General features: G+C 39.7%; 1 protein-coding gene across 1 annotated transcript in view; it reads right to left on the bottom strand.

The window, feature by feature from the left end:
* LOC124550721 (serine/arginine repetitive matrix protein 1-like) overlaps window positions 1-18,025 on the bottom strand; it is a 116,465-nt gene that overhangs the window by 80,791 nt on the left and 17,649 nt on the right. The window contains exon 5 of the mRNA XM_047125442.1: window positions 6,673-6,866. Within this exon, the coding sequence (XP_046981398.1) occupies window positions 6,673-6,866 (194 nt within the window). The remainder of the gene's footprint in view (window positions 1-6,672; window positions 6,867-18,025) is intronic.

Here is an 18,025-nt window from a genome sequence, read left to right as displayed (position 1 = left end):
ATGTGCAGCAGAGCATCGTATGGTGGTTTTGTCAAGGGCTGCTCAAAAACGTGAACAGAAGAGAATCGAGGCATTTGAGATGTGGTGCTGAAGACGAATGTTGAAAGTTAGGTGGACAGATAAGATGTGGAATGAGGAGGTTCTGCGCAGAATCGGAAAGGAAAACAATACGTGGAAAACACCGATAAGGAGAAGGGACAGGATGATGGGACATCTGTTGAGATGACTTCCATGGTACTAGAGGGAGCTGTAGAGAGCAAAAACTGTAGAAAAAACTGGGATAATAATACATCCAGAAATTGAGGACGGAGGTTGCAAGTGCTGTTCTGAGATGAAAAGCTTGGTACAGGACAGGAATTGGTGCTCGGTCGCATCAAACCTGTCAGAAAACAGATGACTTAAGAAAAAAAAGGGTAACGACCTAGTGCCGCTTTGACATCATATCATTGGCACATAGATCCAAAGTCTGGAGAATTTTATAGCATCAGTACTTCATTGGCACTACCACTATGAGTGCAGAGTAAGTCTGTGAGAGCGTGTATTTGGAGGGAACGATGTTCTTTCTGTCAGTTGCACCTTCATTTGGCGAAGTCTTTCTATTATTTCTTTACTGGTAGAAGACTTCTCGCTTTCCATCCTGTCTTACTCACCTTTCACAGTTTCTACTTGTCTGATTTATTGTTGACATCAGATATGGTCAACATGTGAATGAGTGTCTCTACTTGTCCTGTATGTTTTATGCAGGTGGACAAACCGCAGTCCTATCCGTGTGGGATGGCTATCAGGGAACGACTAAGGCTCTGTGTTCAACAGAGTTTCTAATTCTCTAGAGCTGCCCAAGATTTTCCAGATTCTTGGCTTTCATAATACTTCATCTCGCGAAAGTTAGCTTAAGATTGTGGGAACTGTTATGTGCAAAAATGTAAACGCTTCTAGTAAACTCTTCTTTGTGGGAGAGCTGGTGACCATTCACGCTCGTATCCGTCCATGGCCAACTGAGATTACGAATGAAACAGTCATACAGCAAAGAGCCCGAGGCAGATGCCGCCTGACAAAACATCAAAATGTCTCTACCCTCTTACCAGCTGCATGGACATACACTAGAAGCCTGAATCAGTGAAGACGAAAATGATAACGAAAGGGGAAAAGAGGAAGGTTACTTTTTAATTAACCAATGACATTCTGGTGGTTTGTGACTAGTATTACTTCAGATCACAAAACTGTAGTAAAAAAGGATTGTTATTAATTTTGGTGAAGTAGGTTTCCCAGTATTCACCAAAAGTTATTTGAGAGAGTTACCGGATATCAAAATTGTCATGTGGATACTTACATTCCCAAATATAGTGACAGAAAAAAAACCGCATCACGAAGAAGAAATTGTGTGACTTAAACGAAAGTTGACAGGCGTGTTTCTTCATCTTGTAGATGATGTCCATTCACATTTCGCGTCAGTTGCTCAAGACTGACGTTAGTGACGCCCCATCAGATTTGCTTTAAATACATGCTGTAACGGTCATGATCGTTAGTTAGCTTTAAGAATGGACGTGATCAGTCGAGAATGCCTTTAAGGTTACAATTACGCCGTTATCAGCGCGTCACTGAGATTGAACGAGATCGGGTAATAGGGCTACGAGCAGCTAGATGTGCTTCTGCGATACTGCAGAAAAACCTGAGAGGAATGTAGCCACAGTATATGACTGCTGGTAGCGGAGGCCGCTCGAATTTCCTGTCGCAAGAAGACAGAGCTCAGAAGGGCCACGTGGCACTGTCGAGAGGGAAAATGGCTCTGAGCACTATGGGACTCAACATCTGAGGTCATCAGTCCCCTAGAACTCAGAACTACTTAAACCTAACTAACCTAAGGACATCACACACATTCATGCCCGAGGCAGGATTCGAACCTGCGACCGTAGTTGTCGAAGAGGGAAAACCGTCGTGTTTGACATGTGGTTCTGGCGCATCGTACTGAATTTGTAGCAGCAATTTGAGCAGCAGTTGCCACCACAGTGAGACAACGAACCGTCAGAAATCGGTTACCTGAACAACACCTCCGAGCCAGACGCCCTGTATGGTGCAATCTACTAACCCCAAACTACCACCGTTTGCGGCTTCAGCTGTGTCAAGTAAGCGCTCATTGGAGGGCAAGGTGGAGGTCTGTTGTGTTTTCCGATGAAGGCTGGATCCTTCTCATTGCCAATGACGGGCGTGCGTTAGAACGAGGCGAGATGAGGGTCTGCAACCAACATGTCTGCGTGCTAGACACACTGCACCTAACCTGGAGTCATGGTATGGGATGCGATTGCGTATGACCCTAGGAGCGCTCTCGTGGGTATCCCACACTTCCTGACGTCAATCTGGTGACTCACCTGATATGCTGCCATTCATGAACAGCGTTTAAGGGCGTGTTTTCCAACAGCATAACGATTACCCACATATCGCTGTTGTGAGCCAAAATGCTCTACAGTTTGTCGATATGTGGCTTTGGCCTGCTCGATCATCAGATCTGTCTCCATTCGAGCACATGTGGGTCGTCATCGGACGGCCATTTCAGCATCATCATCACTATCAGCACCTCTATTCACCAGCCTGGTGCAACAAGCTTGGAACTTCATCACAAAAAACGACACCGGGATCTGTAGGACAATGTGTACACGTTTGCTTGCTTGAATTTAGCACGGCGGCTACACCGGTTATTAATGTACCAGCATTTCACGTTTACTAGGACTTTTTTCACACTTACATTAACCTATGAACTTGAAATATTAATCACTTAAATATGTTATTTAGCGAATTTATACCCAAAATTTCACTACTGTACATTAATTACTTTTGGTGCTACAATTTTTTCCATCATTGTATGTTCTCAGCATTGGAACTGCTACATTACGTCACTCAGTAAAGGATAGAATGAACAAAATATAATAAGTGAGTGGAGGAATGAAATAGAATCATTTCCTGGAACAAAAGTATCACCAGGCTGCAGTAAGTACTTGGGATTTCAGTTCTGCTTGAAGAGTAATAGATAGGTCCTGAGCAGTGTTGTGGAACCCAAAAACAGCAGCCTGAGATGGAATTTCAGTCCTACATTATTGGGTTTGCTTCTCCTAGCTTTTGGTTTTACTAAAAAATAGTAATGAGAGTTTGGAATGACCTGACGAATTCATAGAGATACTAATCAACTTCAGAGAGTGAAAGACTACTGCAAATAAAGAAATAGCACTAATATGCGTCATTTACCTAAATTATTTACAAAAGGTATATGTTTAGTGTAGTTGGTGAATTATATGAGTCTTTTGTAAAAGACAAACATGCTTGCATTATATTAACCAAAATAATTTGTCTCAGCTGACTGGATGAAAATGAGGAGTTAATACAGTAAATTTTCATGTTGTAGAAATAAAAATTGTATTAGATGATAATTTTATATCTTAAATAATAGTGTAATTGTAAAAGCAAAGGCGGTTATATTAATAGTGCACGGGAATGTTAAGAAATCTGTTTGTCACTGCCCTAATATAAATCTTATTTTAAATAGCTAATGAACAATAGTTCACAAATAGAAGAAAGTTGTTGCATAGTTGAGAGCAATACTAGAAGTGATAAGCTGGTGCTGATCACTGTAAGGTATCTTTCTCTGAAAAAGAAAAGGTAAAATGATAGTATACTCAATACTGTGAGGTAAGAACATACTCTTAAACAAAGAAAATATGTGCAAAATGTACTGGTTTATAATATCAGATATAACTGACTTGAAACTGCAAACAAGTTGCTGTTGCCTGTGAGACACCAAACTCAATCAAAGCAGCATCATAAAAACAATTTTCTTTCTATTGAGAGGAGAGGAACTTCCAGTACTACTTTACAGATAATATTCTCTAATTCACTCACCTCAACCCATCCCCCTCCCCCCACCAAATGGCTCAAAAACTATAGGAAATAAATGTCAGGTAATAGCATATTCACATGTTCTACCAAGTAGGTTAAACAAATAATGTTCCAGATTGAAAAATTGCTGTCCTCACAATACAGTTATGTATAACACTCAGTTTCGCTTACCATTTTCAGAATAAAAAGAAACTTCTACTCATCATATTCAAATCACTTCCAAAAATTATTTTTCTCTAAAGTGATTTATGAGATATACTAAAATATTAATACTGCCCATTACTTGTTTCAGACATAGAAATATTTGTTAGAACAGAAACTGTAAATAATAATGTGTGTAACGTGTATACATTTATCTAATGGGCATAATGTGTACACATGTATATAATGGATGTAACATGAATAATGGATGAAAGAATTTGCTACTTGCTGCTGTTATAAGAGGTGTGTACCTTCCCTGTCACTAAAACTTTACAATATTTAAAACAGGTTATTGAAAACATTGGATGTAGCAAATATTGGGAGGTGAATGAGTGCAATTAAACTTGTCAAAAAAATCTACCTACATAGAGAGACACAATGAAGGAATGTCATTCTAGAAAGAATGGCATTAAAAATCCTGTAAATTGCAGTTACTTTCTTACTCAACCATTACTTGGACTTTCATATTAATGAACCGTATTTTCAGCAACATTACACGAGTTACACGAAATGTCAAAAATAGCAGAGACTTCAGAGAACGTTTCGAGAAGGTTAATGCAATTTCAATACCAGAACGGCTTAATACGACAAACTTTTGATTAAAAATGAGAAGCTATCTTCACAATTTGTACGTCTAAAGGACAGTAGTACATGGGAAAATATGGGCCAGAGAAACTGAAAATATAGAAATGTGGTGCTAGGAAGACGTTTTAAAAGTTTCTGTAGTAGATAAGGTAAAATTTGTAGTAAAGTTGAGGAGACTAGGTGATGAAGATCTTGAAGAAAGCATACAAGAATGAATGATAGGTTATCAGAATTTGAACGAAGGTCTGCAGGAATAGATGACATGCTACGGTAAAATTTTTAGACCAGACAAATCTTTACAATATTTAAAACAGGTTATTGAAAACATTGGATGTAGCAAATATTGGGAGGTGAATGAGTGCAATTAAACTTGTCAAAAAAGGACTAGAAGACACAAATAAAAAATAAATTCAGTGAATTCAGTATGAATCTTTTCAGTTAAAATTTACTATAATTATTATGAATATCAATTGTAATACACAACAAATGAAACCAGACTTACTGAGCTTTCTACTAAATATATTAGAATACTATAGCTGGATTGATTTACAAAGTGTACACAGTTTTATTAAAATGTAATCGAATATCAGCCTGTGACAAGTGAAAGACAGTGTCACTGGTGACACACAAAAGTCATAAGTGCAAATCGCCCACTTCGACTCAATTTAAATACCTCCAACTAATGCACATATAATGGTCAAAACGCTCACTAAGAATATCATTCAGTGTTTAGGTTGCAACAATTGAAGTTTCAAGTTCATAGACAGAAACGTGTGAATCATGGGTGGGCAATTATGTTCTCACAAAAATTAACAAAATCATAAGAAGAATCACTTGAACAGTGGGAAGCTCAATAGAAGAATATGGAGTAGAGGATATGTGAGGATTAACCGGGGAAGTAAAAGAGTTTGAAGAAAGTGATGGTAATACACAATGCTAAAAAATAAGTTGACAGATAAGGTACATAATGACATGCAGTAACAAGAATAGATGAAGAGGGAAGTCTAGAGAAGAAACCATGCCAGATAAAGGGATATGTTTGTGGGACATTTTATACCGTGTCCAGGAATTGTTTGCTTGACACTAGAAGGAGTAATAATTGGGAGAAATGCAGGAGCAGACAAAGACTAGAATTTTCCAAAGACGGTAGACAGAGTGTCAGGTGAAGTGGTCGCATGGAGACAGGGAAAGAGAGAGGAAAGCATTGGAACAGTCAAAAGACTGACAGCTACAAAGAAGACCATGAAGTAGGAGAATTAGATGCAGAAGGCAGAAGAAAATTACAAAGAGTTGAAAACATACAGGAAGAGTAGGAGGAAGTAGATGAAAGAGGAAATAGAACTACATAGGGATGGAGTGGATGAAGGATGTGTCAAGGCCTCCATTATTTTCCGACGATAATATTATTTGTGGACCCGTGGCAGATACTGTATTAAATTTAAAAAATCTGTATTAGCTTTGGGCCTTCAAGTAAACTCTTACTTGAATGAAAATGGGGCAGATCATGACAAGCTTTTAGTATTAGGAACCACTGAGGTTGCGCTGAGACTCTGGAACTAGTCACAAATATTGAAAAATAAATGAATGAGAGAAAAACAATACAGTGAACCTGTGGAACATCTGTAGCAAGAAAAGAACGATGTGAATAGGGAGGACGACAAAGGTGTTGAAAGAGAAAGACAAGTAGAGAGATAGGGATGCAAACAATTGATAGAAAAATACGTGAAATAGAACAGGAATGTGTTAAATTGAGAAAGAGGATCAGAAAAGTTAGCTTACACAGGAGGAGGGAACTATGTTCTTCAGAATACTCCTGTGAAAACACCCCAAGGGAGGTGCAGAGCTGCTCGCCTGAGTATGGAGAGGGATTCACTTGCCTGGATAGGAGCTTCGGCAGAGCTATGTGTTGAAATTTTAACAGGCAAAAGTGAAAGTAGAGTATAGAGGAGACGGACAATGGTTCATGCAGACAGCCTCTCCTGGACATGGATGGCCACTTGCCTGAGCGCGCAGACTCCCCAGAGCCCCTCCTGGAGCCAGAGGAGACAATCACAGTGGTGGAGTCCCGGCGCCCGCCACTCCTGGACGACTCCCCAGAGCCGCGCCGCTGAGCTGGGTCCCTGGCAGTGATGATGGTCGCCCCGGATGTCGCGCTCGAGTCCCGCCGCGAGGACCACAGCCGCGCCAGGTCAGACCTACAGAAAATCGAGTAGTGCGTGAGTGGGCCAGCATAACGTCACCACAGCATCCCACTGACAGGTGATGAAAGTAAGTTATTACTCAGGCATCCAACAGCTCTGTTACGATCCAATTTTCAAATTATCTTACAAACACAGATGTATGTACTAATTTCACATTTATTCATTCCTTGATATTATATTTTGATGTTACCTATTCCCTCCTGATTTGGACCCTACTTCATATCTGGTACTGGATTATAATAAACTGGCTGATTTTAAGTTTTTGTTTGTTTTTGTGTGACCTCTTTCAGGCAAGTATTTTTGAAGATTTAAAAAAGTATGAAATATTGTTTAATTAACCTTAAACTTATCTGTACTTTCAATTTTATATGTTTTCCATGAGCTCCAAAATTTAAATATTGTTTCAAGTAATTATTATGTAGGCTTAAGGGATCACTTTCAAACAAAACAAAGAGAGATTTTAATGTATTCTTGAAGTCCCATAATACATTTTATGGTAAATAATTGTAATACCTGAACTACCACAAACAACCAAGCAGCACAAGTAATTCACTGTCTGCATAAAATAAACTGGGAGTAAACTACACTCTGTGGACTTAGGGGTAGAAATGGGAAGCAAGGGATTCTGACCTGTAAACTTAATTGAAAATGACTGATATCAGTGTCTAACAGATAGATTTTTGGTCTCTAAGGTCATTACTGACATATGTGATTACATACAGTTTCAAGTCTATCACAATAGAGAACAATGTTTGCAATTATCTCATTGTCAATTGATGTTAAATCCTAACTTACCTTCCACCGTGTGGCACAACATGAAAATCTTCGTAATTTATTGGCGTTCTCTCTATTTCTATATCCATCCATTTTTTTCGCATCAGATACGCTGCTCAGTATGTTGTTTCAAGTCAAATTTATGTTTGCAACAAAGATACTGCAGTTCATACTTGAGACTATGTTGAGTGTTTATTTACTGAATTAAAATGGATGTATTCGATGTAGATGCAAAACGTTAAGATGTAATGATATGAAATATCAGTAAAAACCATTCTGAAACACTGAACTTGCAATTTAATGAATACATTGTGACAAATGAAAATTAATGTGAGACCAGGGCTTGAGCCACCTTTCTCTCCTCTTCTTCAGCAGTCGCCTTAACCATTAGGCTGTCCAAGCACCTCTCCAGGCCCGATTTAACCGTCTGTATCACTGATATTCCCGCCTACACTTTCAAAAACAACATCAATAGGTACTTCCACATGGTGTGTGGAAGTAGCTCCACTGTGGAAAACCAAAACTTGGGAATAGCAATGCAAAGGAAAGTGTTAAGGGGAATGTCTTAGCTTATCATGTCATACAGAGATCACTAATATGGTGGAGGTGACTAGTACTGTAGGGGAGGGTACTGGGGTTTAAATCATGGCCTTGCTCAAATCTTGATTTGGGACAACATAATCATTATAATAAGTATTGTGTTCTATTTATCTCTGGTGACCACTGGATGACAAAACATGTCATGTAATTGTGATTAAATGGATTATGAGTTGTCATAAATTGAATACGAAGAAAGAGAACAAATATGAACAGGAAATACATGGGGACCAGAGAGAATTTTTAAATGGGCTCATCTGATGCCTGCATGGTCTTGTTATACCCATTATGAATCAAACGATTTAATTTGAAGATGACGAAAAAAACTAGATATTCTTGAGACTATGTCACTAGATTCTTTTGTGTATTACACATAGACATATATGTGTGTAAGTAATTCTTACTCAGCCTCATCTCACTCACTAATAGGTGTAAAAAACGATCATGGCTGCCACTAATCAACCAACATACCCAGAATGTTTTTAGATATGAGACTAAAAGAAATCATTTTCAGCTATTATTGGTGTCACACACTTTCCATCCCCTCAATTAGGAGTGCTAGGCATACGTGGCCACCAGTGGTTTTCAAATACTAATACATATTTGGTAGCCAGCCGGAGTGGCCGTGCGGTTCTAGGCGCTACAGTCTGGAGCCGAGCGACCGCTATGGTCGCAGGTTCGAATCCTGCCTCTGGAATGGATGTGTGTGATGTCCTTAGGTTAGTTAGGTTTAATTAGGTCTAAGTTCTAGGCGACTGATGACCTCAGAAGTTAAGTCGCATAGTGCTCAGAGCCGTTTTTACATATTTGGTTTAAACTGCCATGCACGCTCAAGGCTTACATGTTCTGTGTCACTCATCTTGACATCTGCACTTGCCTATCAGACACTATGAGTGAACTGTCATCTTTTTTCAACTATGAGTAGCAACATTTCTTGAAACTGGTCCATGTATTCCAGAACTGAGTGTACATATCGCTTCTTTATCATCCCCATTCCTATAAATTGTGATAGTAAGGGTGTGTTACCCATACTACACTTTTTCCTAAGCAGGAAACCATATGTGTGTCAAGTTTGGTGGTAGTTTCTCTATGGGTTCGTCAGTTATATTACATATCACCCCCTTTCTTCTCCTACCCTGACTTTTCTACCTTAGAAATACTAGTGGTGCGCTAGTCCCATTGTACTTCTTTACCATATAATAACTGCTATACGTAAAAAGTTTGGATCAAATCACTCCCAGCATTCTGGAATCACCCTCACCCCTATGGGTAAAAGCCATCAGGACTGTCACCATTCAGCCCAGCACTGAGAAAACTATGGAAAGACACTAGTATACTTTTCATATTTACTTTTAAATTCCACTTCATGCGTATCTCTAGGAGTAGCCCAGTCAACAAAAGAAAATTGGGGGGGGGGGGGGGGGGGAGAATTGATGAGTTACAAATTTTTGTGCAGTGGTAGGAGATACTACCGTGAACACCATAATTAAAGTCCCTTCCACTATGGTGTAAGTATGTATTTGACGGGGGAGGGGGGGGGGGGTTTGAAGGTCACTTTCTTTATATTTTTCTAGAATAACTCGTAAACTGTGGCTTCATGCAAAAATGTTTCCCAGTACAAAATTACAGTACTGTACATCAAATTTACTTGACAGAAGTTTCTATTCATTTTTTTCTAAAGGACTAACAGCATCCACATTGCAGGTGATGGAAAAACGCACATGATTAATAAATAGTGTTTTACTGGTATAAAATTAATGTTTGTCTTTTTACTAAAAGGATTAAGAACAAATCTGATATGCATGTACCACGTCTAAGCGCAATAGAGACTATTAAGGGCTAAATTGTTTTCTGGGGGTGTAAGTGAGTGGAGGGGGACTGATGGAGTGTAGATGTGTGAGGATAGGTAGCTTGCTGGATTGTGCTTGTGCAATTCCCTTCTCCGTAGGTCTACAAATTGAAATACAAGTGGGTGATTTCCCACTCTATCTGTCCAATTTGTCACAAAAATCAACTGAAGAATACTTCACAAAGTTATGCCGACCTCTGGCGGCACCCCTTGTCAGTCACTGGCGATGCAGTGAAGAGACGCGCGAGTTAACACTACTTGGAATATAGGTACGAGTTATTAATAATAGTAAAACAAGAAAGCGTTGTGGGCAGAATCTTCGGAAATCTCTATACACTGTTGTACACTGCTATGGGAGAAACTTATTCTTAGCCATCATGTACGGCAACTGTAGCGCTATTGTGGGATAGACAACTTTCCTCGCCACGACGCAGTTCACTTTTCGTTTTGCAGACACGCTAAATCTACCGAACATTTCTTAAACAAGTCTGCTACATGGGTAGACCAAATAACGTGACTGAGTTAATCTTTACATAGTTGAATTATGTCCATTTTATTAAATGAGCACCTATTTGCAGTTGTTATGTGAGATTTTGTGTAAAATCTGTTCCTATAATCAAAAGCTGAAAAACGTATAATACGTAAATGTAATGATGTCAGCGAGATTTTTAGTGTTGGTGGATGAGGTACTGGACAGGTAAACGTGGCAACTTGCTGCTGTCTGTCGTTGACAGTGCACTGTAAAGCTTTGCAATTGTAAAAAAGTGACTTTTAAATGCCAAACATCTCACCCTACGCTGACACGCCACTGGCGGAGATTTTTAACATATTGTTCATGACACTCCACCCTACCACTATACAAAAATCAGCGATGTTTCGTCTGTTCGACGTTTTTGGTTCTTGTTGACTGGGCTAGAGTGCTACAGTTATTTTCCCCCATAATATCAATTTTCCAGACAGTAATAAAAGTATCTAGCGTGATTGATATTGCTCCAGGAATTTCACAGTAATGCTTACAGGTCATTACTCTCCCCCTCTGACCCCCAGACAGGGTTGTTAGGGGTGTCTTACCCCATTGGTAACCGCTTCCTGGCACTTGGTCATATGTGCACCAAGTTTTGTTGGAATTCTACCAGGCATTACAGAGCTAAGCTTGCATGTCACTATTTTCCCATTACTATATGTGCCCCACAGATAGGCGTGCTAGGGGTTTTTACCCCTACAGTAACCGTCTCCTGGTACCACGTCATATGGGAATAAATGATGACTAACTGAAAACCTCAGCTGCCGACAGGTGTTGTTGATATACCTCGATGTGGACAGCTGAAAATGTGTGCCCCGACCGGGACTCGCACCCGGGATCTCCTGCTTACATGGTAGACGCTCTATCCATCTGAGCCACCGAGGACACAGATGAATAGCGCGACTGCAGGGACTTATCCCTTGCACGCTTCCCATGAGACTCAGATTCCCAACTGTTCACAATACTAGATATGCATTGTACCTTATAGACATTTGCCCATCCACTCATTACTCGCGCACGCTTTGGCAAATCCCGTAAGAGTTTGGGCAACCTGTGCGCATTCGCACAGACGAAGGTCAATGGCTGGGTAGCCTTTAACTCTCGTATATATATACGAAGACAGTAACTTGTTCCCGGTCGGGACACACATTTTCAGCTGTCCACATCAAGGTATATCAACATCTGTCGGCAGCTGAGGTTTTCAGTTAGTCATCATTTATTCCAGAAAAAAGCTGCACGGTCATCAACAGTAACTGTTCTTTCGAGAACAAGTTACTGTCTTCGTATATATATAGTTAAAGGCTACCCAGCCGTTGACCTTCGTGTGTGCGAATGCGCACAGGTTGCCCAAACTCTTATGGGAATCGCCAAAGCGTGCGTGAGTAATGAGTGGGTGGTTGATAGAGAAGTGTAGATGTCAAGATGAGTGACACAGAACATGTAAGCCTTGAGTGTGCACGGCAGTTTAAACCAAATATGTAAAAACGGCTCTGAGCACTATGCGACTTAACTTCTGAGGTCATCAGTCGCCTAGAACTTAGAATTAAACCTAACTAACCTAAGAACATCACACACATCCATTCCCGAGGCAGGATTCGAACCTGTGACCATAGCGGTCGCTCGGTTCCAGACTGTAGCGCCAAGAACCGCACGGCCACTCCGGCCGGCTACCAAATATTTATTAGTATTTGAAAACCACTGGTGGCCACATATGCCTAGCACTCCTAATTGAGGGGATGGCAAGGGTGTGAAACCAATGATAGCTGAAAATTATTTCTTTTAGTCTCATATCTAAAAACATTCTGGGTATGTTGGTTGATTAGTGGCAGCCATGATGGTTTTTTACACCTATTAGTGAGTGAGAAGAGCTGAGTAAGGATTACTTACACACGCATATACACTCCTGGAAATGGAAAAAAGAACACATTGACACCGGCGTGTCAGACCCACCATACTTGCTCCGGACACTGCGAGAGGGCTGTACAAGCAATGATCACACGCACGGCACAGCGGACACTCCAGGAACCGCGGTGTTGGCCGTCGAATGGCGCTAGCTGCGCAGCATTTGTGCACCGCCGCCGTCAGTGTCAGCCAGTTTGCCGTGGCATACGGGGCTCCATCGCAGTCTTTAACACTGGTAGCATGCCGCGACAGCGTGGACGTGAACCGTATGTGCAGTTGACGGACTTTGAGCGAGGGCGTACAGTGGGCATGCGGGAGGCCGGGTGGACGTACCGCCGAATTGCTCAACACGTGGGGCGTGAGGTCTCCACAGTACATCGATGTTGTCGCCAGTGGTCGGCGGAAGGTGCACGTGCCCGTCGACCTGGGACCGGACCGCAGCGACGCACGGATGCACGCCAAGACCGTAGGATCCTACGCAGTGCCGTAGGGGACCGCACCGCCACTTCCCAGCAAATTAGGGACACTGTTGCTCCTGGGGTATCGGCGAGGACCATTCGCAACCGTCTCCATGAAGCTGGGCTACGGTCCCGCACACCGTTAGGCCGTCTTCCGCTCACGCCCCAACATCGTGCAGCCCGCCTCCAGTGGTGTCGCGACAGGCGCGAATGGAGGGACGAATGGAGACGTGTCGTCTTCAGCGATGAGAGTCGCTTCTGCCTTGGTGCCAATGATGGTCGTATGCGTGTTTGGCGCCGTGCAGGTGAGCGCCACAATCAGGACTGCATACGACCGAGGCACACAGGGCCAACACCCGGCATCATGATGTGGGGAGCGATCTCCTACACTGGCCGTACACCACTGGTGATCGTCGAGGGGACACTGAATAGTGCACGGTACATCCAAACCGTCATCGAACCCATCGTTCTACCATTCCTAGACCGGCAAGGGAACTTGCTGTTCCAACAGGACAATGCACGTCCGCTTGTATCCCGTGCCACCCAACGTGCTCTAGAAGGTGTAAGTCAACTACCCTGGGCAGCAAGATCTCCGGATCTGTCCCCCATTGAGCATGTTTGGGACTGGATGAAGCGTCGTCTCACGCGGTCTGCACGTCCAGCACGAACGCTGGTCCAACTGAGGCGCCAGGTGGAAATGGCATGGCAAGCGGTTTCACAGGACTACATCCAGCATCTCTACGATCGTCTCCATGGGAGAATAGCAGCCTGCATTGCTGCGAAAGGTGGATATACACTGTACTAGTGCCGACATTGTCCATGCTCTGTTGCCTGTGTCTGTGTGCCTGTGGTTCTGTCAGTGTGATCATGTGATGTATCTGACACCAGGAATGTGTCAATAAAGTTTCCCCTTCCTGGGACAATGAATTCACGGTGTTCTTATTTCAATTACCAGGAGTGTATATTTTTATCATGTAGCCGTAAAACAATAATTTCTCTGTCGAGAAATGCAAGGAAATGCAATGCAAAGAAATAATTCATGACAAAATGATCGAAAGAGACGACAAGATACGCTCTTTTGTTAATTTTTTTAGTCGATTTCTTCACTTGTCTTGATGATGTACAGACGGACATCTTGCGAGTGCCGGCAAATGTAAGCATATTTGTATGAGTTAAGCATATAATATACTGATTTAATATTATTGTGCACTTTTAATTTGTAAGAGGTGATCCCGATTTCATGTACGCCTTCCTTGAATTAACCTACATTCAAACAATTTACAGTTCAACAATCGCAGCGGCCGATGCAGCCAACGACGCCATTACGTGGCGATATTAACTTGTGAAATTAGCGGAAGCGAAATACTCGCCCGCTATTAACATAATATTAATTTTTCTCCACAGCCGCACGAAGTTGCAGAAATACGTAGCTTCAAGATTCTTATTTTCAGTACCATAGCCGAGAGCCAGAGCCAGGGCTCCGACTACAATACAATGGTTAACGGAGGAAAGAAAAATAGTTTCGCGCGTGTGTGGGCCGCAATTTTAATTAATAACTAAAGATCTTTTGCTTTAAAGTGAACTGACTAGCCGAGGAAATTAATATGAAAAGTTTATTACATTGTTCAACTTATATGCTCATGTTTTAAGATTCAGCGAGTCTAACATTCATTAACGTAACAAATACTTTGAAATTAATATTGTGAAAAAGGAGAACTTCAGGAAAGCATTTAATCGTAAAATCAAAATTAAATGAAATATCATTTTTATTAAGGCCCACCACGTAAGTCGGCAACATTCAAAAAATAATAACAACAATAATAATATATTAAATTACGACGGCCGACGGACGCGAGATCTGTATGACATGATAAGCTAAGACATTCCACTAAACACTTTCCTTTGAATTGCTATTCCCAAGTTTTGGTTTTCCACAGTGAAGCTACTTCCACACACCATGTGGAAATACCTATAGATGTTGTTTTGAAAGTATAGGCGGGAATATCAGTGATACAGACGGTTTAATCGGGCTTGGAGACGTGCTTGGACAGCCTAATGGTTAAGGCGACTGCTGAAGAAGAGGAGAAAAAGGTATTGATTGGCGACTCCATGGAGTGTCCTGTGCACCACGACCAGATAATGGATATACTTAGAAGGAGAGAAAGCATTGGTCGTATTTTTTTTGTTTTATTAACCGCAAAATCGATTTTCGGTCACTTAGTGACCATCCTCAGTGCTGTAATACACAATTTAAATTGGTAGGCACTGGTGTCAACAAAGTTAGAGCGATCCCATAAACTGAGGAAAAAGGTGGCTCAAGTATTGTTCTCACAATAATTTTCATTTGTCACAATGTATTCATTAAATTGCAAGTTCAGTGTGTCAGAATAGTTTTTACTGATATTTCATGTCATTACATCTTAACGTTTTGCATCTACATCGAATACATCCATTTTAATGCAGTAAATAAACACTCAACATAGTCTCAAGTATGAACTGCAGTATCTTTGTTGCAAACATGAATTTTGACTTGAAACAACATACTGAGCAGTGTATCTGATGCGAAAAAACATGGATGTATATAGAAATGAGAGAACGCCAATTAATTACGAAGATTGTCATGTTGTGCCACACGGTGGGAGGTAAGTTAGGATTTAACATCAATTGACAATGAGATAATTGCAAACATTGTTCTCTATTGTGATAGACTTGAAATTGTATGTAATCACATATGTCAGTAATGACCTTAGAGACCAAAAATCTATCTGTTAGACACTGATATCAGTCATTTTCAATTAAGTTTTCAGGTCAGAATCCCCTGCTTCCCATTTCTACCACTAAGTTCACAGAGTGTAGTTTACTCCCAGTATATTTTATGCAGACAGTGGATTACTTGTGTTGCTCAGTTGTTTGTGGTACTTCAGGCATTACAATTATTTACCATAAAATGTATCATAGGACTTCAAGAATACATTAAAATCTCTCTTTGTTTTGTTTGAAAGTGATCCCTTAAGCCTACATAATAATTACTTGAAACAATATTTAAATTTTGGAGCTCATGGAAAACATATAAAATTGAAAGTACAGATAAGTTTAAGTTTAATTAAACAATATTTCATACCTTTTTTTGAATCTTCAAAAATACTTGCCTGAAAGAGGTCACACAAAAATAAACAATTACTAAAAATCAGCCAGTTTATTATATTCCAGTACCAGATATGAAGTAGGGTCCAAATCAGGAGGGAATAGGTAACATCAAAATATAATATCAAGGAATAAATAAATGTGAAATTAGTTAACATCTTAAGAAAATTCAGCTTAAACCATATACTTCTCATTCTTCATATCTTTCTCATATACCTCATGAGAACCAGACTAAAATTTGCCAATTTTAAGGTATTTTCATTTATTTTTTTCACCATTACATTTATTTCTCTCATCAGAATACAGTTATGTTTCCTTCCATAATTTGTTTCAACAATTTAGAATTCAGCAGCTTCATGTTCTTCAGTATTCTCCAGACAATATTCAAATTACATTTTATATATTATGAAGTTTAACATGTACAGATAGTGTTCAGTCAGCAATTTGATTACGCTTCCAGTTTGTCTGGGAAATTACAAATGTTCAGTAAGCTACATAAAATTGTATTGAAATTAATAATTTGCAATATTAATTTTGAAATTCTTTTGTTTTCCACCCATTCGAACACTTTTTTGTATATGTCAGTTATAAAACGATATTGCCATTATCGAATTAATAAGTTTTATTTCTCTAATTCAATTTCATATTCATTTTCTTATCCCACAATTGGAACACAAACATCCACGCCACCTGCTAAAATTTTCCTTGTGCTCAAAGACTATTTTATTTAAACTCTAGCATCATTAACATCTGACCATCGCTGAAGAAAGTAGCCAGCTGCATAAAAGACACAATTAAAACAATTTCCCTCATCATTTCTTTACAGTCTTTCAAGGATCCTCCAGGAAATTCTGACAGATAGAGAACTTGATTCTTTTTCTGTTTATCTCATTGTTATTTATGCTATATTCTGCTAATGACACAGTAAAGCTAATTGTATTAAAACAGTAAAGAAATGAAAAGATGTTCTGTTCTGCAGAAATATAATTTTCCCATCTTAATTTATATCAACTATATTGCATGTGACTTAAATTAATTGGTTTCGATTTCAGACATTGATATGGTGTATAAAATCGCTTTGTTTGACATGATATTGCAGTTTCTTTAGTTCTATTACAATTGATAGTTTCATCAATCTCAGCAATTACACACATTATAAAATCTTGGACTTTATCATGTGTTGGTACTAATGAAGGACGTTTTGGTTCATAACTAGAAGAAACTCCAATGTCAGCTTTTGACTTAAAAGAAAAGAAACTAAATGTCTAAGTCCTAAGTATCAGAATGCGTGAATCATCTGAAGATTACACAATTGCATTAAGAAAGGAATGCATAAAAACCTTACATTATTCATGCACAAGTGAAATTAAAACGGAATGCTTTTTGTTGAAGATAAAGGTTGTTTGGTTACAAATTGTTCAGTAAACTCTTAGAACATATACTATTTAATGTTTAAATGCAGAAGAACAGAAATGTCATAAAGGAACTGCACTGAATACACATTAAATTTATCGTCATGATGATGCAAATAGTAATATAATCAGGTCTTGTAAGGCCTTAAACTGAATAAATATTTTAGTATGACCTGGGATGAAATGAAAAAAAGACCAAAAAGAAAATCAGTATCAAAAGAAAACTGAAAGAAGTATTCAAAAGTACAAACTGAATTTAATTTGATATATTAGTAAATGGATGGTTACTGATGTTGAGTAAATGACTGGCAATAACAATAGTCAGAATGAAAATGTGGGATGTATGAAAATATTGACAAAGGAATTCGGCTCTTTCATCATCAACAATCTGAAAGGTATTTCATATTTAATACGGTTTTTGATTAAACTTGAACAATTAAATTTCCACATGCTTTGTGGAAATCAGAGAAACATGGTAAGGAAATAGGTGACTG

Source organism: Schistocerca americana, chromosome 9 (genome assembly GCF_021461395.2).
Source record: "Schistocerca americana isolate TAMUIC-IGC-003095 chromosome 9, iqSchAmer2.1, whole genome shotgun sequence".
Lineage (NCBI taxonomy): Eukaryota > Metazoa > Arthropoda > Insecta > Orthoptera > Acrididae > Schistocerca > Schistocerca americana.
Note: the sequence above shows the minus strand (reverse complement) of the source record. Positions and strands in the feature narration are given on the sequence as shown.